Genomic DNA, 23,392 nt, shown 5'->3' with positions numbered 1-23,392 from the left:
AGCATTTGAGTCCAGAGAACTTAATTATAAAGGGATAGATAAAAACACTGTCACAGAGCAGTAAAATAGTAATTTAATTTAATTTATTCACATTCCAACACATAAGAACGGGCAAGAGATCTAATCTTTCATGGAAGAAGGAAATTAATGAAAATAAACTCATTAAAAATAGCACAACATGTAAATTATCCAGGTTTTTTCCTTAATTAAGCCATAGCACCCCATCTCACAACTCTCAGAGAGCAATTAATTTTGTATTAAATATGGCAAAAGGTAGAAATCAGTAAAATCGCCTACTACCAAAATTTAACTCATTGTATTATTCATAACCGTAAATGTTTTACCAATAGAATTATTGAAATTTAATTTGTTCAGTATTACTATCAGTAGTAAGTAGTAAGCCTATAATTTTGCAGTACTTAAAGCATGACAATGTAGGTGGACGTTTTGGTAAAAACACACTTTACAACACAGGTTCACTAAAACTACCGTACCTGGTTCTGTACAAAGCAACAAAAATATCAAAAGTCTGAAACATAAAACAACCATTGTCCATATGTACAAATAAAATAGAAATTAATACCACCAGAATAATTAATAATATATCAAATAAGCAAACATGCTAGAAGATAGATTACACAAGGTGCAAAAACCCACAAAAATTTTAATAATAATTTATAACTTAATAGCATCGAATAGTTTTTTAAACCCATATGAAGCCTACCATGCGTAAATTTTTATATACCAAATTATTAATGTTAAAAAAGTATTGGAGAAAAATAATAACTAAATATTTTCAAGTTTTTAATTTTTAATGTTGCAGTGTTTTGACAGTTGAATTCTTTTGGTGAAAAATACACAATTTGAAGTCATACAAAGAATTTGAATACTGTAATTTTTTGTGGTTTAAGTTTTGTTATTTGTTTTTACTCTGTAGTTGTGCTTTTTGTTGATTAGCACGTAAATATCAAGTACTCAGCAGAAACTACGCCGATTATTAGAGCACTCTAGACATGCCTACCACTGGAGCTTTCTTTATTTTTTTTAGCTTGTACACTGTACACTACCTTTTATCAATTAACAGCTAATTATAACATTATAGACCCATCAAAGTGTATCACTACAAAACTATCCACTTTTAAAGATATAAAAAAATAATCTCCTATAACCTAAAAGTTATTTGAAATGCTCATATCCTGCCAGAGGATAAATAATAAAAGAAACAAAAAATATAAGCAGTAGTCCTGCAATCATCCATAGGTGATAAATTGCACAAATTACCCTGAATATATAAATTGCATAGTATGTAAAAATTCAATCTGCAACTTTTACTTTACACAGCAATGATAAGAGAATTACTATTTCATCATAAGTTAGCAGCATTCATGAGGTCAAAATATGGTCAGCAATGAATCTGTTTTTAGAGATATTACAAAATATATCTTATATCCGTAGTTAAACGAAGTTATATTGTAACTCATTCAGCAGCACACAAATCAAATTTTCTTTGGTTCAAATAACAATCATCACAGACTACAATATCATTTTTTTTAAATACATTACGAAAGAACAACAACAACAAGTCTATAACAGAACAAGGGTGGTGATATTGGGTTGATGATGATGACTGGTAATCCCATTGATTATGCATTTACTGTGACAAAAACATTGAGTACCTTCAAAATGATAGAAGTTAATTTATTGCAGAAATAGCTCAAAAGTTGGGACACCAGTAAGAAGTTGCTCAAATATTCTCTAAGTAATCTGAAAATTCAGTGTTTGTTAGCATGTTGTTCCCCTAGAAAGCCGAACACTGAATAATGGAATACACATATATATCCTTCATTGCCTACAGAATGCAATCTTAAGAAAGCATTCTGAAAAATGTAAAATAATAAATAATTGAATTCTTTTTTTCATAATCGCACCCTATACATGAGAAAATGGATAGTTCAGGATTTCAAAATTAATTATTGATATCTGGCGGTGGTGTCTTATGCATCACTACCGTGATGATTTTGTTTTGGATGGATGACTAGTAAAAAAAAATGTATTGTACATTAGATTTTCTCAAACTATAATCTGACTGATGAAAGAAGACACCTGAATTTGAGCTATTATAACTTTGTAAAAAGTTATAAGTTGACAATTTACACCATATTTCCATTGCACAATATTTTATTTTCAAAAAATAAATAATAACAAAAACCTTTTTAAAGCTAGAAATAAGATTAAAAACTTCCAGAAAAATTTAAGAGAACAATTTTTTTCCCTTTGTATATGGAGTTTCCAAGCCCAGTAACTTCAAACCAACATACTCTGTATGTTGAAGTATGCAACTTCAACCCAACTTTTTGGTTACATATTTTAAAATATGGACTTTTATCCTTTATACTCATCAATTTTAAACGGTTTTGATAATTATTTAAGTGATACAGGCATTATTTTAAGGAAAATACTACCATAATCTTCATTAATCAAAATAATTTTTTGACAGTAGCAGACAGTTTTAACAGAAATTAAAATATGTTATAGTCTATTAAAATTAGAATCATAATTATTAAGAAATTGGAAAAGGTATTTTTTTTTTAATTACGTTTAGATAGCACAATGATTGTTTGGTTAAGGGAAGCGAACAAGTAAAATCTGTACATAACCTGCACACAGAATTTACTTGGAAAAACTAAACTAAAATGTGGCCAGCATTTGTAATAATCAGTGCTTTACGTTAAGAAAAAAATAGTACAAAAATATTTCATTTATAGCCTATAGAAATAACATGTCAATTGAGAGAGATCATAGACACTGAGAAATTGCAATAGGTGACAAATTTATTTATGTCATTATATTCTGGCAAAAATACTTTAAACTTATTGAGTGCAGGCAAGTCACAGTTAATATAGCAAATATAGGAGGATAATCATATTATAATTAATCAGTAAATGTTGGACTCTTGCAAATGAAGACATGAAATGTTAATTGTGCATAATAATTAAACACTGTTCTACGTGTAAAATGTTTTAACCCAAATCCTCACCTGTTAAAGTAATCTCAAAAAACTCTAAAATGCACGTATGATTTGACACTTTTTTAAATTATCAAAGATCAATTACTAGGTCACAATACCAGATTTGTTTGCTTGTCAACATTACAGACATGTAATAGTAAAAAATAATTTATCACTGCTATCAAATGTTAAAATCCATACCAAGAATGAGAACCCTTTCTAAGCATCCTAATTATTAAATTTTTTGAAATAATTAAGATTTTGATAATGAATCGACACTGAAGTTTGGGTGTATGTTAAGGCTTCCAGATTTAATTCTGAATAAAAATCTGTAGGCATATTTTCACTACTCAGTAGGATAGATATGTTTAATAATTCAGGTATGAAGCATTTTAATGCAACCTGAATTGTATTGAAAATTGAATTTATTTTGTACCTTAGTGAATAATATTTTAATACCGTACAACTGTAAAAGTAGTATTCAACATATTCTACAAAAGTAAAATGATTATATATATATATATATATATATATATATAATACAACAGACTGATTTTGCATCGAAATATTATTTCACATGAATCTTTGAATTAACATTTTTTCATTAACTATTCTAAAGGAGAATAAAACAAAATAATGATCTAAATTTTGAAGGACCTTTAACAGCAGATCGATTACCATTCATCTAATGAGGAACATAAGTTATTTGCTGATATTTTGGAGAGCCCAGACTTTTTTAACCTTAACATTATTTTTTTAAATCACTTAACTTTCATAAAGCCACATGAATTATATCTTTCTTTTTTATTTAAATTATGATAAATAAAATCCAGTGCAGTTTTTATAATAATCGGGTACTGCTGTATATAACAATTTTATAGTTATTACTTGTTTAATAAATTAATTTTCTTAACTTTAAGCGATATATAATTTAATGCTGACAAAAACAACTAATACATACTTTTATTAAGTAGCATTTTAAAGAATTCCTTTATTTAATTTGTTCATATTTTATTTTTTATTACAAATACAGTAGGAGCCTCACTAAAAAAACCTACCGCCGTGGTCAAGTAGCATCTCTGCCTTTCATCCGGTGGTTGCGGGTTCAAATCCCGCTCACACTTGGCATCTTTTCACTATGCTACAAATCATTTATTAAATCCATAATTAGCCTCAGGTACAAAGTCTGAAGTACAGTAAAACTAAAAAAAATGCCATTTACTCCATGCACGAATTTTATTATAGCCTATTACTGAAGATTATTCACTGTACATAATAATTACTGTTGCATATTTACAGCACGTGGCAGTAAAGCAAAACAATAAAGTTTCTTTAGTTTCTGTTACCTATACATATAAAAATCTGTCTATATTTTGTGAGTGTGTGTATCTGCTGTACTGAAATACAATGTAGTAGTTGTAGTGTGTTGTGTTGTTTCCTTGTACGTTCAATATTGTGACTATTGTGTTATGTTAATTTATTATAATGTCTAGTTGTAGAGAAGACATTACTACTGATACAGAATGTAAGCAGTGACAGAGAACCTTTGGAATACAAGCATCTGGCCCTACTTTGCAAGAAAAAGCTATCCAACTAAACAAAAAATTGAACAGTCCAGATACATTTTCTGCCAGTAAAGGCTGGCTAGAGAAATTTAGAAATTGTCATGGCATAAGGCAATTACTGCCGATACTGACAACGCTGCTAATTTTATCAAAAAAGTTTATTTTCTTGTTCAGTCAGAAAATCTGCAACCAGAATAAGTATATAACGCAGATGAGACAGTATTAAATTTTAGAATGCTACCGTTGAAAACCCCAGCACCAAGGGACGAAGGTTCTGCACCTAGCTTTAAAATTAGTAGAGAGAATAACTGTTCTTGTCTGCAGTAACGCTAGTAGTGATGACAAAGTACCTCTTCTTGTGATCAGTAAAGCTAGGCCATTAAAAAATTTAAAATTAGATTCACTGCCTATTAAGTATGCTAACCAAAAATCACGTGTGGATGAATGCAGACATTTTTGAGAATTGGTTTAACAGCTTCATCTGGCATGTGAAAAACTATCTACAAATAAAGAAATTATTAGAAAAAGCAGTTTTGATGGACAATATGTCTGCCATCTATCTGAAGATGTTCTAATTTCAGGAAACATTAAGAGAATTTTTATTTCCACCAAATGTTACACCAATTTGTCAACCTATGGATCAGTGTATCATCATAGCAATAATAAAAAAAAAAAACATAAATGAAAGGTCTAGCATCAGAGCTTAAAGTTACACCTGCATTACATTACATTAACCATAAAACATGTGATTTACATGCTGCAGAATCATGAAATTCAATTGATCAAACAACAATCAATAAATCATTTATAAAAATATGGCCAGAAATTAGACAGGTTAGCAATCAGAAAATTTTGCATTATATACCATCAAATGAGGGGTTTTGTACTTAATATGCCCAGGATGTGAAATCAAAGGAAAATGAAGGGCAAAACTGGTTAGAATTGGATTCAAGGAAACCAACATTTAAATTTTATGATGACAAGATTGTGAAAGTTATGATAGAGGTTAATGAAAGCTCCAGTGACAAAGATAAATAGATTGATGAAAATTAAAAAGTTAACCACAATAAAGGGGTTGTATTTTCACAAAAGCGCTCCAATATTTAGTACAACAAAACTATGTTCCTTTCCTTGACTTAATGGTAGTATGAAACTTGCGTGATTATGCTGCTATGGACCATGTTACTCAGTTAAGGCAAAAGAACTTTTCGTTAAAAAATCACACTAAATTTATGCGAGTCAATGTGAGAGAGTGATTAGTGACTATTGATTTTATTGGAACGGAATGCAAGGATAGCAGGAGAGTTAATTATCTCCCTACTAATCGCAGAACCTGGACGAATGACGACCCTTGCTGTTGTCTTTCGTTTATCGGGTGAGTCATTATTTATTTATTGGCAGTTATAGATTTTTTTGTTTAATTTATAGATGGAGTTGTTATTTGCATTCTAGTCGTTTAGATCAGTGGTAAATAAATGACCAGGACTGAGCATGGGAGAGTAAGCAGATGTAAGTTTTGTTCTCCTGAAGTGATTCTACTTCAGTCCATGCCCTAATGTCCATTCAGTGCTAGCGCCTTCCAGCCTAACAGGAATACGCCTTTTGGGGTCCTAGTGTTTGGAGGAAGCAATGCACTCCTCCTCTTTCCAGACGGAGATGAATGTGCTAACTGGTACAAAATTGTAATTTTTGGAAAAGATGATGGGTATTTGATGAGGTGAAGTTTTGTTCTTCTTTTCTTCTTAAGCCTGCCTTTTCATAAACTAGTTGTAAATAAATTACAGACCATAAATCCTTGATTTTATTATAATAAATACAGTAAAATAAAATAATTAATATTTTTATCATTTTTAATTTGCTGCTTATTCTGCTACCAATTTGATAACATGGTTTGTTGCCTGAATTCATGAACAAAACTTACTCTTAACTGCGGATTCAGTAATCTAAGCCGGCAACATCCCAATTACCTCGATTAACAGAGACCTGACTGCATGTTCTTTTGAAAATTATTACAAAAAAATTTGATTATCACATCTTTGTTATTTATTACTATCAATCTATTATTTACCCTTTACTTATCAGGCAGATTTTTAATACAAAAAAAATGATCCTAGATATATAAAGTCGCAAGCTGTCTATCAAACTACATAATATGAAAAAAGGTACCATTGCTCTTTGAAAGAAAAGGCTGCACAACACAAAGTTTTACCCTTAAAACAAATAATTTTTTACGGCCAATGTGATACCTGAAAAAAGCTAAAAACTGAATAAGCAGTAAATATTACTTTTTTGATCCCATACATCGATAAAAGCACAGAATAACAAGAAAAAACAATGAAATAATTGCATAAAAAAAGTATATTTCAAAAAAACCAACTTTCGACAAGAAAACATGTGCGATAAATTAATGTAAAATTAACACAGTATTTGTGATTTATAAAATCAATAAAACAAAAAATATGTGATCAGTGGAAAGATAATTGTGAAATTATTAACAAAAAAACTTTTGAAATTAAAACATTTATTTGAAACATTGCAAAAAATAAGTAAAAAAAAAATAAGAAAATTGCTCAAAACACCTTAGTGTTTTAATTACAATATGCATGTAAAATAAGTAATTTAATTGAAACTTTACAGTAAAATGAAAAAGCGATTAATTTACTTTTACAGTAAAAGCTAAAAAGTGTAATATGTACTATACCTACATGTTTTTAAAATGGAGAAAATAAAATTTGCATTACTCTTCTTAATATAAAACAAAAATTTAAAAAACTTACCAGGTATAAGCCCTAGTACGCAAACAAAGAAAAATAATCTAAGTAATAAAAGTTTCTGTTTAAACAAAAGAAAAGAATGATTTTTTTTTAATATCAACGAAATACAATTTAACATAAAAAATATGAAAAAAAAAAGTTTATTATGGCAGGATAAAAGCTAAATACTAAAAAAGAAAGAGATGTTTTCTTCAAACTACCTATGCCCACCACATTTCTGCGGTAACTGTTGTTTGTAATTACATCAACTGGCAAGTAATTATGATTTTATAATATAGATTTAATGCGATTTTTGTTACAGGAAGTGGTTTTTAGATAGTATTTTTACAAATTTTTTATTTTAGTAAATACATTTTAGATTATTCACTCACATGAATGTTGATTATTATTAAACAGTAATTCAAACTAATTTATACATGTTTAAAGCAATCTTTTTTTAAACTTCAAAAATCTCACCAATCAAAACACTGCTATACCTTAGTTTCTTTAACTCTCTTATTATAACCTAACCTATGCTTTTAGAAATTAATCTGATGTGTGGGAAAATGAGAATAACTTTTTATGTATTAATAAAAACATTTTCACATATTTATGGTTATAATTTTTTTTGTAATTTCTGGAAGTTCCTTACTGATAAGAGATGGCTTTTTGCTATTTTTCGTGTTTTCAAAGCTGAAAATACCACTAAAATTTGACAACCAGGAGGATGTAATGGTAAAATTACAACACAGCAGGTAGCCGCCATTCCAAAAGAAGAGTATGAAAAATATTTCTAGCAATGGAAGAACTGCTTGGTAACTGTGAGGTAATCACAATAGGACCGCTCAAGAGACAAGGATTGGTCACTGTGTAACTTTTTCCATGACCTATATGGTCAGATACTTTTCAAACAGACATCATGTACATAGCTATATGTTTAACATTAATATGATTACTGCATAATGAAACATAATTTTAAATAAATCAACTGTACTCCAGATTCAGTTACGAGTTTTCTTAGTCTCAAGATACATTTTCAGGATTACCTGAACTCGAAAATGAAAAATAATTTTAAGCAAAGGGAGAACACATATTCCAAAATAAACCCTTAGTAAACATGTTAATTGAAACCCAATAAACATGTTTTACATTTTTGTTATCAAATGATCTGCCACCTCTAAACTAAATTTATTTTTAGGAAATAAAATATGAAATATAATATTAAAAAAATGTAAAGAAGAAAAGGAGTAATAACACGGCAAAAAATTTATGGTTATCAGATTTTTTTACGTGTATATGTATGTTGCTGTTACTTACATCTTAATATCTCAGAAATACTTTTTTTAATCTTCAATAAAAAAATTAAGTTAATTTATTAATACGAAGATAATCTACTATTAAGATGATTTAATGGCAGGTGATTCTAATTAAAAAAATACCCTATCAATTGAATATTCAGCTGAATGTGGGGATTAAACCTACATGGGCATTTAAAATACTTAATATACAACCACACTTTGGGAACGTTTATAATTTTGTAATCTAAATAAGAGAAAATTTTGAAATTGTAAACAACCTTAACAGAGAAAAGTAAATGATTTTAGTAAACTGAAACTTTTTTTTTATCTTAATGAAGAAGATACAATGAGATGTAAAATGTGTTTTGATGATATTTATGTAATATGAAGAACAATTGTCCCACTTTTACTGTTGCTGTTGTAAAAACACACAAATTACAAGTGTTGTTCTGGTTATTGTCTTGTTGCCTTTTATAAATAAATACAACTATGAGTACTATGTACCACTTAAAAAGTTAAAAACATAAGTGAAAAATTATTAATAATGAAGATCAACAATAAAATTTTTACAAAACCAATGATTTTAACTAGCTCAAAACATAATGGGGACAGAGCTTTATGAATTTAACTTCTTTCATTGTGGAAAGGTAGTCTACGAGGGGAGAATGTTATTCAATAATACACAATAACAAAAGGAAGAACAAAATATTTTTTAAAAAACCCATTGTCAATAAATGCTTAACGTAGATAATCACCCATTTAACCTGTTTTCACCAATGGTATTTTTTTCCGTTGCAGCCTTCAGAAACACTGTAAGGTATTACTTCAGAGAATGATCTGTATGAATGTAAATGAAGTGTAGTCTCACATCGATAATTTCTAAGATGTGTGGTAGTTGAGTTTCAAACTACCAAAGAATACCAGCATCCACAATTTACTATTTAAATCCATGGATTTGAACCTTAGAATTCTAGACTTTGAAATCAACTGATTTGTGATAAGTTCACCACTAAACCAAACAGATGGGTAAAATGGTACTGCTTACATTCTAATTCAATGAAAGGAGCTAAATAACACTTCATAGTACTTTTGTGTAGGGCTGTAAAAGCAATATCAGCAGAGCCTTTCTAATACTCACAAAAAACAATTCACTCTTTTCTAAAACTTCTGTCTGGCACTTCCTGTACCTCATTCCACATTTTGAACCACAATTCCCTTTCTCCTTGAATGTCTTCTATTAGAGACACAAGATGAAGTATTTTCACTACTTTTCTCCAATGAAACATGTTAATCAAATGAAAATACAGGCGATTTGTCTGCAGAACATCTGATTTCTAAAGATGATATGATGGAATCCAAACAAAGAACTATTAGCCAACCTTCTTTAAAATTCAGATATATTTTTGGGTGGACGATTGCTTCTATGCTTCTGTCAGCCAGCAATGCAAGTTGTAGTTATATCAACATTCAAATTCATTGCAATGTCACCTGCTTCTTTTAAAACGGCAGTTGTGATGTTCTCAGCATCTTTCCAATGAACTCTTAGCATGTCAAGATAGTTTGAACGTGCTAGTTGGTTTTGACTATGTCAAGCGCGTTCAATTAAAGTGCATTTGCTACAGGTTACAGTATAACAAAATACATAGCAATTAATGTTAAACCCAACAAATGAAGATCTACTCACCACTGTACACATTTGATAAACATTTTTTTCTTGTAGCTGCATTTCCCTCTTCAGTTAAGGTGTCAAACGCATTAATAAACAAAGTGATCCTTAAAAACACACATGCTCCTGTATTTCTGACCCCCCCAAGTATCACACAATCTAGGAATGCTAGCAACAAGCTTGCATTGTAAAACTGACTCTTGAAAAAATGTGATTATCTCCTTGATATTTACAACCCAGTTTTGAATTTCTGGGATAAAGTTTAGTTGTTCATGACAAGGTTAAGCTTGTGAGAACATCAATGGTAGTAGAAGGCTTTTTTGTACTTTTGTCTCAAGATCGCCTGTACACTTATTTTCCCAGACGTAGTGGAACATCCGTCGACGCCTAAACCCACAGGGTCCAGGATTAAGTTTGTCATAAAATCTTCAACGGCTTTGGCAAATACTCACTGCATTAAGTCCTTAAAGTTCTATAAAAACTAAATATTTTTGATATCATTGTCCTTCCTATCAAAGAAACGTAATCCAATAAACAGCAGGTCTTTGCCAGAAATATCCGCAGATTCATTAGCCAAAATGCTGTAAACACAAGCTTTTTTAACCCTTGTGACATGTTTCCTGACTGTAGCGCTACATAAATCAGTTATTTCATTTTGGATGATAGGTTATCAGTATGACACATTTTTTGAGCTAAGCTCAAAATAATCTTTTAGTCAATAGGACCCCCTCTCCGATTTTTATCTCTGAAATACCATATGGTAAGAAAAACAAACTTGGTGAAAACATGAAAATGGTAAAAATTTACATAAATATTTCTTAGGCTATTGTACAATTTAGAAGAAATTTTCAGTTAATTTTTATTTTCATATTAACCTTGAATCTATGGTACAAGTAAATAAACATTAAATTCATCAGACTAGGAAAATTCAAGGTAGCATTTCACTGTTTATTCTGTTGCACAAAGGATTCCGTTGTAAACAAGTTATACTGAATAAAATGTTGAAATCAAGTCATCAGGAGAGATTGAAAAAATAGGCTCCCAGGATACCAAACTAGATCAAATGAATGTGCTATGTTAGCTATATTACAATTAGAGATATTTAGAGGCAAAGATATTAAGGAATACATAACGTAAGTGTGCAGAAAACCAAATGCCAACAAAAATTAATAAATTATTAATTTATTTATTTTCTTCATTAAGTTTGGAAATCTATTCCTGAATTTATTTTTAGTTTGTACTAGCTAAATCTTCTCTTCTACCTATTCAATGAATAATACCAAACGATAAAGAGCTCTTGATTTGTTTCACTCTGATTTTAATTCCTCATACCTTCTTTCTTAGTTCTGAGCCATTTAATATTTCCACAGTGAATCATATTCCAATTAAATATAGAAAATTCTAATTCTACTTTTAAATTCATAACTCAATAATGGCATCATACATTTCTTTTTTTCTACTTTTTAAGTTTATAAAAGCAGGTCTGGGAATTAACAATATCATAATACAAGATAGCATCTTTTTTTTTAATAAATATTCTTACCTTTAATAAGATCTGGTACTTTATCCAATGCTAATGTTATCCTTACAGGAATTTCTGGATTAGGTATATCAGCTCTACGACTCTTAATCCTTTGCAGGTGGGATGTTAAATTTCTGAAATTAAATTATTTTAAAAATTAAATTTATATATACTTAAATTTTATACAAATTATGAAACAAGTAAAAATAAATAATTACCATAAAACCTCAAAAAAAGAATAATGAAAAGCAACATCTCAAAAAACTTTTATTCAGTGGCAAAACCAGAGACCGCTAACCATCCAACAAGACATGAGACTAGAATGGTGTAGACTTTCTTGAGCATCCCACATGTCTGGCAAAAGAACTACTAAATACAGAGTTGTTCAGCATGTCAAGCCTACCAAAATATCCTTGATCAATGATTTGTTTTTCATCCAAACAGTAAATCCATCAGGCTTACTGTGCAGCTGCCAGACAGGCATAATGTTCTTGGTTGTCTAGAAGTAGGCCATGCTAACAGTTACCAACAATAGGCTGGCTCTTTCGATCCCAGCATCTTCACTAATGTTGGCGGTGAATTAGAGGGCTTTTTAGCCCAGCATGATCACAGGTATATAACGTACCTGCTAAGTTGCCCACCTATGTAGGTAAGGTACATGAGCATTGACTGTTTGGTGGAATGAACATCGATGTTACCATTGGTAGGTTTACCCCTGCCTATTTTGTAAATGGAAGGTAATTCATGATTGCTTAAGTGATCATAGATTGCTTGTCTACGAGAATGCAGGTTGCTTGAGTGAGCGCTACCGATGTAATGTTCCAGTGCAACAGGATCGTTTCCTGCACAGGTATACAAACTGGAAGAAATTTGTTCATTTATTTTTAACCAGGCTCCAACTTTTGGATCAGTCTGGATGTGTTGGATTTGAAAGATCTGGCAGTTGGTTTGTCAGTGGCTTTTCTTGATGCTGCTGAGTGTTCAATTCCCCAAAGTTTTAGTCAAAAGAGGATTGCATCATGGTGGAATAGGGAAGCTATCGCACAAAGAGGGTTTTTTGTCATTTGCAGAGAGCTTCTCAATTGAGGGTTCCCAAACGACAGGCAGTCCTTGTTGCTCAATACAGAAATCTGAGATCTCATTACTTTCATAAAGTCTGGACTGCGAAAAGGGACTCCTGGCATTCCTTTGTTCATGAGCACGGAAACAGATCCCTGGGGCATAGTATATAGTGTCTTGGAACACAAACAATGAAAGGACATTCTTCTGTCTGCTCTCTAGACCAGGTTTGGTGTAATTTCGGATACTTCTGAGACTTTACACAAATTACTAGACAATTTACTGCCTGATGCTGGTGAAGCTGGAGAGACTTACAGGGGTCAGTGATGTTAAGTGTACAAGTTTTAACTGAGAAAAAGCAAAATCTTCCAACATTTCAAGGTACATGTTCTGATCAGTTATATGAAAGAAAAACAGGCTGATATTGCCACTTATACTGTACCACATTAACTTTTGGTATGTCTTTAACATCCTCATCATTAAAATGTAGGATTCTTGACCTGATATTTTGTTTATTTACCTTACCTGATAAATGATTAGCATGGTAATAACAAAATTCTTACGAATATAGACACCTTAAATGATTCTTGCCTTTAGCAATTGAAACTTGTAAGGACACATTTTTAAATGTGTCCTTAGCTTTTATATAAAGTCGAACAAGAAATATCTAAATTATGTGCTGCTGTTTGTCATGTCATGACTTGTGCAAAAACATTATTGTTGTGATCAAAGTCATTTGACTTGAGTCATATGTACTTGGCTGTCACATGTGTACCTTTCTTGTGTTTGACACTTCCTATGGTCATAAACATTTAATATCGTACATGAATAGTAGTAGGCCATTACCAGAGGTGTACATATTACATCATTTTCTATATTTGTATTGAACGACTGTATACAATTTCATTTTTATACATTTTTTAACAACTGAGTTCATGGCTGCTTATGAATGAAATTTGTATATCTTCTATTTTGCCACATGTCACTTTCACATGACTGAAACACTATCAGTGAACCATTTTGAATACTAATCTTAAATAAACCCTTTTTATAACACCTGCAATCTATATTTAAATTGTTATTTATACTTAAAATTATACAGACATTTATAGGCATTCTGTACATTATTAAAGAATCTATTAGTAACACAGAAAAGTTTTACTACAGCTTTAACCTTTTCAGGACTAACATACTGTAAATCCTAGTTCATGCTAGACCAGATTATTTTATTAAAGTTCTCATCTTTATGTAGTCATTCTCTGTATGATTTATCACTTCACAACCACTAGGAATGAATATTATTTTAAGTAATTTAAAATGTAAAACTTTTTTTGTAAACAAATTTTAAAACACAATTTTTGAACTTCGGACTAAGGGCTCCTCAATTACTATAATATAAAAAGGATAAAACCGTTGAGATATTTTATTTCAATTTAATAATTCTTAAATTTTGAAAACATTTTATTTTGGCAAAATGAAGCATACTAAGAATGTTCAAATATCTATCTGTAGCCATCATTTCAGAAAATATATGGCAATGTAATATAGCCTGTCTATTTCCAGCTGTTAACTGCAACCTATCGATAGTGCAAATAGTTAATTTTAAAGCCAATAAATTAAGTGCAGCACTTGTCGATGAAAGAATTATTAGTCGTGTTAACAAGTTCATATTCAAATGATTAAGTTCTAAAACGAGTTTATGCGACCGTAGTCAATGTGAACAGTTTACAGTAGTCACATAAGCGTGACACTAGCCCTGAAAAGGTTAATAAAAAATTATTGAATCATTAAAATTATACTTAAAAAGTTTACACCTATAATAATGTAAGTTTAGAAAATAGTACTGACGATTTGCTAGATAACAATGCTAGATCACTTCCTTGATTTAAAGCATTATTAACAAATTCAATACAATGATCTGTTAAAGTAGATAACTGTTCTAGGGCTTGTTTCTTTTCATTTAATGTAACTTGTTTAGCATCACACACTTCATTTAATCTAACAACCAACTGTTTACCGCGAGCATTAATTGCATTTGTTAATCTGAAAGAAAAAAAATTAAAATTAATCAACAATTGAAATATATTAAATAAAAATAAAAATGTATCCTATACATATAAATAAGAGTACAGTTCAATTAAACTTTTGCACATGAGTAAGCCAATAATATTATATTGGTATGAGAATCCACATCCATTGTTGCACTGTAGGCATTCACTTATATGTTATGCTTTTTCTGATGCATTACAATTCATTAGTTGACAAAGTTTTACCTTTAAAAACACAATAATATAAAAAAAATCTGCTTTATATAAGAAACTCCGCAAATGTTTTTAGAAACAATTGCTCAAAAATTATTTTTAAAAAGAAAATCATATGAGATCTGACTTAAAATCATAATCATCAGTAGAAATGACTTCATTTTCTTTATAAGATGCACATGAATGTAGGATATATACACATTTTTCAATTATAAGAAATTAAAGAAAATCTATTCACAGATTTGTAAAAATTACAACCAACAACCTACATTGCTCCTGACCTAAAGGTATAACCTAGAAGTTCTCGTAAAATCTAATTTTCCCAAAATCAAGAATGAACGTGTTTAGCAGGAAACTTATAAATAAAAGCAAACTTCTCTTTTAATTTAAATTTCTGTGAAATTATGTTTTAAATTAAAATTTGTTTTGTAACATAATATTAATTTAAAAAATTGCTAAGACTTTACTGTATATTTGAATAAATAAATCCTCAGGTAATGTGAATGTTACTGAAATAATTGGTGGTTAAAAAAGGAAGTTAAGCCACCTTTAAAATTTTTTGTATATTTTTCCTTTAAAAATCTCTTCCTCTGTAAATTCTTGGAATTATTATCCAAGAATACAAGCAGTTAGTATTGAAACGTTTTACTATACTAGACAGCCGGCAGCATATCCTGTTTATCAAACTGAATTTTTTTCACTCCAAATTCATATAAATCACAGACCAACAGTTGTCAAAGATTCAAGACCAATTCTAGTTCTACCAATAGGATTTATTCATAATACAAATGCTTCTGGTATGACATCATTTCCATTTTAGTTTGTTCATGTTTTAAACTTTGTTCTGTGGCAACACGCAGTAATAATGCTTGCATTTAATCAGGAGTAATAGTAAGGCATTTATTTTCAACTGAATTCTCTCATATAAATGCACGCACTTATTTTTATTAAGTTTTTACAATTAAATAAAATTAATACTTAGAATCAAGCAAACAGAATTTCACCACTTCTATAAAACTATCTTAATTGCACAGATTAATCCCAGGCAAAATATTAAATTATGTTCATCTACAACTGGGTGGTTATGTGAAACCTGAAACATATCAAGGAGCACTAACATAATTAAAACTAAATAGAGGTGTAACAGTGATTATTGAGTCTTAATGGAAGTATCAGTGCCAAGTAGTAATTCTTAGAGCATCAATACTGGAGTGAGGGATAATGGATTGGAAGAAGACAAAACATAAAATGCACTGGAGAGGCTTATTGTTGAAAGAGACCAGGTTCATTTAGGATTGTAGCACAATAAAAACAATAAGAATAACTGTAAATCTAAAAAAAAACTGGCTGCTGAAAAAGAAAATTCAAACATGTCAATAATACTTACTTAACAACCATCTGTGTTATTTCATTAACTAATTCCTTCTTCTTTTCTAATATTAGTCTTTGTCTGTCATCAATAACTTTCATAGCACTCCTCAGTAAGCATCGTTTATAACTGTAAAAAGGAAAACAGAAAAAAAAATCATAATGAGAGAATGAAATTTTTGCAAAAATCTACAAACACGTTTTTAACAAAAAAACTTTTATCATGAGTGCAGTAACAGTCTCACTGGTTCAATCTGTAATACTGCATTGGGATCATCTAACACCCCAAAAGGAAGAAAATCCCCTGAACGAAGAAGTAATTGTAATCTATTTCCTATAAAATTCTTATGAATGAAGGTGAACAGCTAAAATCCCTTATGGATAAAACTGGGCATCCTTCAACTCCTATTGATGTAAATTAGTTTGATTTATATACCAGGCATTCCTGCAAGCATATTCATATTGCACCCTTACTACTTGTTACTAAACCTCCCTCCCTACACACCCTGTACTTGATACTGGCATCAGGCTATGCTATGGTAGTGATGTTTTTGTTAATAGGTCCAGTACCAATATCACATGTCAGGGACTGTAAGATTGGCATGTTTTCTTTTTTCAAAATATAATATACCTTCACACTGCTTGCATTAATTAAATTAACAAATTCATGCAGGATCATAGATTCACTTGATGGCCTCTTTGCCAGATGATACAATCTACATACTAAGCAGGTAACAATTTTTACTGAAATATTATGATATAGAACATATGTTCTTAAAAAAAAATTTGGTCCGGCATGGGAAGTTGGTGATCGTTTATCATTTCTCAAAAATATAAAACCAAATTCTAAATTTATCTGTTTTTAGCAGAAGAATTTATTTTGGCATCTGGTTTTAGCAGAAGTTATTTCCATATAAAGACATAATAAAATCTGAGGTATGTTCAACTTCCAAGCTTTTACATTCTAAAAAATGTTTGTTTTATTTCAACATTCATGCATTCAAACATTGATCACACATGACATATTCAGTTACATGAATATGTCTTGGAAGTATATTGTCTAAGTATAATCCACAATACAGTCTTCATACCTCAATTTTTTTATTATGAATGAGAAATATAGTTTTATGAAAAGAACATAAATACATTTTTATCATAAACATAGATAAAAAGTGAAGCTGTATTTTTTCATATCAAATTAAATGGGCACATGGATCCAAGGCCTGTAGGACGAGCAGACTCAAATTTGAGGAAATAATCACAGCGCTTTTTTTAGGGAGGGTCGCAGTCATTAAAAACCTGTTTTATCACAACCCCTTCACTGTTATATTCATAAAAGTTTATTTTGGTTGACAAGTTATGTAAATCAAAAAACATGTAACATAATAATAAAATACTAGTAACAAATTAAGTAAAATAATTGCATTCATTATACTTTTTTTAATACAAAAATCTTCAGTTACAATTTTATATTTTGAATTTTGATTTCTCCGACTCCTTGCAGTTGTCTAAAGCTACAAATGGAATGCAAGGTAGAATAAGTAACAAAATAATTATTTTTATTTCAACACTTTTTACACTGGAGATGTAACATGTAAGACATGGAGCATTCCCAAAAGGTGATTTTATCCATTCTGGATATCCTCAATTATCTAAAATTAAAATAAAAGATTGGTGAGAATAAAAGTATATTTTTCATAGTTTAAACTTGCTAAAAAAACTTTGAAAAATTTTTACTGAAATGAACTAAATAAATAAATGTTTAAATCCCACACCAGATTACTAGAATTGAGTGTAAGTCAATCTCAACCATTTTCTTCAATCAATGCACCATTTCTAATGTTATATAATTTTCTATCAAACACCTCTTCTCTCCACAGTTCTCTTAATACATATTTTCTCTATCTTAAACCTATTACCTCCCTCTATGACAATCAGATTCTTTTAATGATTTTTGAAGATTATTCTTTTAAAGATTTATTGATTAATAATATACACAATTCATATCTTCATCATTTCTCTACATAGTCTCCTGCACAATCTACACACTTCTGCCAACAATTTGGAAGCTTGAATATTCCTTATTCATAAAAAGTTTGAGGACAAGTTGTCAACCAATTGTGCACAACGCTCCTAGACGTCTTCATTGTTTTTTAATCATTCCCCTCCAAGCAATTCTTTCAAGGGTGCAAACAAGAAATAGTCACAGGAGGACAAATCTGGACTGTAGGGAGAGTGGTCGAGGGTTTCCCAGTTCAATTTTATCCAATTTATTCCTTGCCAAAATCGCGGTGTGCAGCCTGGCATTGTCAGGAGAAGGATGATATTTCTGATAGGCATACTCAATCTTGTTTTGGTAGGCAGCTTTTGTTGACTGCAGCAGCTGGTAATAGTAAGTCACACTCACCATTTGTTGACTGCAGATAAAATCAATGTCAACTTTTGAATTGAATCAAAAAAAAAAACTTTTCTGGCTGACAAGATGGGTTTTGGCCTTCAATGTGCAGCCCTCATTTTTCCTTCACTACTCCTTACTTGCCATTTTTGGCTCTGTGTAATCATGAACTCTTGTCTCATCCCATCTGACAATGCGCCTCATAAAATCATCCCCTTCTTGCCAAAATCAATTCAGAAGTCTCTCACAAGATCTCCAATCTGACCAGTTTTTGATTTTTAGGTCAACCACCTCAGAACCCATTGAGCACTAATTTGTCTAAAGCCAAAATGATCAGTAATAATGGATTGAACACTTGAAAACTCCCATAGCTGATACCCACTTGACACAATTTCTGCAGCAGTGAACAAGCACAGATGTTGTCAATTGTGACCTTGGGCATAGATTATGACTTGTCTTTTCCAAACTTTCTCACCTGCCCTTAAATTGTCTAGCACATATATACACTTGGTTCTGGGACAGTGTAGCATGGCTGTACTGATGACAGAACCTCTAGTTCACTCATGGCTGTACATGTAAAACAGACTGTACTCACTCATGCAGAACAGAGTGGAGGAGTTAACCAAGCTGGTTCCCCCACTCTAATAATCCCCCCCACCCACTCTGCCAACCAGCTTGGAACTGCTTGCTGCGTATAATAGCAAAATCACTCTTTAAATTTGATTCACCCTTGCACCCTTGTGTGTATGTGAATATATATATCTTACCAAGTACTTTCATCATTCAAAAGCTCAATTTTCTACAACCACTACACAAAGAGTAAAATAACTCTACAACCCTCCTTTTTTAATTTTGTTAAAAGTTTATGCCACCAAAATCCAGTTAAAAAGAAATTTTTTGAGCTATTTTGGGAATATTAAAATAAAGGCCAACTACTCACATACATACATTAATACATACACCTTCCAGAAATTCCAATACTTTTTTTTTTAACAAGATGTCTTGAAATGTCATTTTTGCAAATACCCAATACCCAAAATTCTGGCCCATCACTACACATTAATTTTATAGCTCTGCAATAAAAGTAATGCAGAAGCAACAGAGCTATAACTGGGAAAGTAATAATATATTATTAATCAGTGCTAGAATCTATTTTGTCATAATGTACACCCATCTAAATTAATTTAATACAGTATTACTCTTACTTTAGGAATATAAAAATAAAAATGATAAAAAAACACAAAACAACAACAGATTAATTACTTACGTAACTTCAGCCAAAAGTCCAGATATTAATGTTCTAGTTTCAGCTGCAATTTCATTTATAAATTTATACTTATGTTCTCGATGTTCAGTCAACTGGCAATCACGACAAGTCAACCTATCACATGCTTCACAAAATAAAGTCAATCTTTCCTATAAAAAAAAATAATACTGAAATTGAAATAAATACTAAAGTGAAAAGCAATAAGTTTAAAATAATGAGCATATATTTAGGGTCTTTTGCCATATACAGCTTTTCTTTAACTTTATAGTATTAACATAACTAAGATTTTGTTTAAACATTCTGTATCTAGAATTGAGAGGGAACAGAGCAGACTAATTTTGGAAATAGTAATAAAACTTTTTTTTTTACTTCTACCAATACAGGAACGTAAGAGAACCTGTGAATCTATTAGAAAATTAAAAAATTTAATTCAAAATTCTTCTTTCAAAAAATATAAACAACAATATACATTTTTAAATTTAATATTGCATACTACCACTTTTTAATTCCGATGTGGACTTTTATAGTAATAGCTAACTTCATGAGCTATAATGAAATAATCTGAAAAGTGTTCATGAACAAATTCATAAATTAAAACCCAATAATATTAATTTTATACAATTAATAATTGTAACCAATTATTAACGGTAGTTAACCATTTTATGGTTAAATACTTAGTCAACCATAAAATGTATTTTTGCTATAAATTAAAATGAAAGTAATTCACTAGGCAATCACTTACAGTCACTTCACAATTTTACAGTTTTGATGTTGACAAATTAAAAACAGCCGATTAATAGATACATTAAAACCCATTCATACACACAAAGGGGGAGTAGTATGTAATTTAAACTTCAGACCTAATATTGCACGACTGTATCAATCAATTTCATATAGAATACAGAATTATTCTGATTAAAACAAGAAAATTTTCTTATATTGCTTTAAAGATGTGATACAAATAAAGCTGCTTGTATTCTGTTTTAAATGCAATGACAAGAGTATAAAATGTGGCTTACTTCCAAGTACTCTTGACCTGTTTCTCAGACATAACAAAAAAAAAAAACTAGATCACAAATGAAAAATTAGTCAAAAAAATGGTACCTTATTGAATATGAAAATTTTTCTATTCACCAACAAAAGAATGGAGTATAAAACCTATGATATAAACTCTACACTGCAACTGTTACTACACTAATAAAACTTTTTTTAATGAAAAAATTATATATATAATTGATCAATCCAAGTACAGAATTAATAAAGTAAAATAGGATGACACCTACCTTATTCCAAAACTCAAGTAAGAGCGCTTTCACGAGTACCGCGCAGTATCAGTTGCTCTACATAATTTTTCAAATCATTGGTTTCAAATTACATATTAAAATAAAAAACCCTATACTATGCATGAGATTTAAAACTGTTAAAAGATCCCTTTCACTTAAATCAAAACAGAAATAAAACTAAATTTTTTTAATATTAAAAAATTTTGAAATTGTAAATTAAAATTAAAATTGCATATACATAAAATATAAAGTCATTAATAAAATTCAAATTAAAATTGAAATCAATAATAAAAACAAAATATAAATCCATGTAGACTACCTTAGCCAAAGTTATGTGACTTACACAGTTGAAATATCAATGTCAAGTGCTGCTATCTACAGCAGCTTTTATGATGTGTTATCCTCATACCCTGTATATGTAGGTTGAAACAAATTAAACTTACTTTTTTATTTATATATGTAAAATCTTTCTAAAATGTCAAAAACCCTATTATTTGTATTAATATTGTATTTCTTAATTTCCAGTACTTATAAATTTGTATGAATGTACATTATTAAGATGATCAGAAACCCAATTTTATAATATCTAAAGTGTTCGCCAAATATAGTTTTAAAGGATGTAGTGGTTTTCCCTACATAAATACGGTCGCCCATTAAAAAAAGTTTTTGTTTTAAAATGCAATCATTGCACTTTATTTTATAAATACCAAACAAATTATATAAATCATATTTAGCAGTACGTGTATTATTTTTTTAAAGTTTTATTAAATGGTTGTTTGTCTGGTATATGCAAGTTTAAATAAATTTTTATCATACACCCTTGTGTTTTTAACAATATTAACAGTATATACATAAATATACATCTACTAAAGATTCATTATAACCATTACATTTAACAATTTGTTTAATAATATCTATTCCTTTATTTATTATTATTTCCATTTGTGTAATTGATTGCTCTTATAACCATGTTCGTATATACATTAACTTTATGTGACCACTGATGATTTGAATATCTATGTATGGTGGTTTTGCTGGTTGTGGGTTTCCTATGTACTGAAGTTATGAGTTGATTATTTTTATTCCTATTATCAATTTCGATACAAACATCTAAGTAATTTATTTTCCTATTCTTATCAAATGTCAAAAATTAAGTATGACGCGCATTGCATTATTCTGCCGGAACCAACAGTTCTCCTTTGTATAAATCTAACATGGCAATGAACTGCTCAATTAATTGCGATAAACCAGTCTAAAAATTTCAAAAAATAAAAGCCCTATTACACGATGTCAGGAGATTGCACACCAAACACCAATTTTACATGCGTGTAATGGTTGTTCCTGAAACACACGAGGTTTTTCAGTGCTCCATATTCAGCAGTTTTCGCTGCTGTGTAACCATCCAAGTGAAATCGTGCCTCATTGCTGAAATAAGCATCATCCAAAATTTCAATAACATTATCAACAAGAAAACGAAACTGACAATACTGTATACATATTCCATGTTCTAATTCTTTCAGTTCTTGAATGACACCAATTTGATAAGCATGCAACTTTAATTTTTTAATAGCCCTGAAAGCTGTAGATAGTGAAAGACCGGCCTGTGAAGGTAATTTTCTGAGCAAGTCAAATCTTCTTTCACATCCTCCAGAACTTGTACTGTTAACAGTGACGGTCGATCTGTGTTTTTCCAATCATGTACACTCCAGTCTTGCAAAATTTATTAATCAAACATGACATTTTCGACTTATTAGTGTAACTGATGAATAGGGAAATTTTACCTGAAACACGCCTTTCGCTCACTCATAAGATTTATACGCACAATCTCAATAATAAATACATATTCATCCTTGGTAAACGATATAGTTAATACAATAAATAAATTTATACTGGTATAGCACTTGTGTATAAAAAGGACATTTCAACTCTTATAAGCTGCTAGCCTTGA

The 23,392-nt window shown here is 30.1% G+C and overlaps 1 protein-coding gene across 5 annotated transcripts in view; it reads right to left on the bottom strand.

Moving 5' to 3' along the window:
• LOC142332251 (transcription intermediary factor 1-alpha-like) overlaps positions 1 to 23,392 on the bottom strand; it is a 127,168-nt gene that overhangs the window by 37,364 nt on the left and 66,412 nt on the right. For all 5 annotated transcript variants that reach the window (XM_075378563.1, XM_075378566.1, XM_075378565.1 and 2 more), the window contains 4 exons: positions 20,162 to 20,310; positions 16,519 to 16,629; positions 14,719 to 14,913; positions 11,833 to 11,945 (listed from right to left, as the gene is read on the bottom strand). In XM_075378563.1, the coding sequence (XP_075234678.1) occupies positions 11,833 to 11,945; positions 14,719 to 14,913; positions 16,519 to 16,629; positions 20,162 to 20,310 (568 nt within the window). The remainder of the gene's footprint in view (positions 1 to 11,832; positions 11,946 to 14,718; positions 14,914 to 16,518; positions 16,630 to 20,161; positions 20,311 to 23,392) is intronic.

Source organism: Lycorma delicatula, chromosome 11 (assembly GCF_047948215.1).
Source record: "Lycorma delicatula isolate Av1 chromosome 11, ASM4794821v1, whole genome shotgun sequence".
Taxonomy (NCBI): domain Eukaryota; kingdom Metazoa; phylum Arthropoda; class Insecta; order Hemiptera; family Fulgoridae; genus Lycorma; species Lycorma delicatula.
The sequence above is the reverse complement of the archived record's forward strand: the minus strand, read 5'-3'. Positions and strand labels throughout refer to the sequence as shown.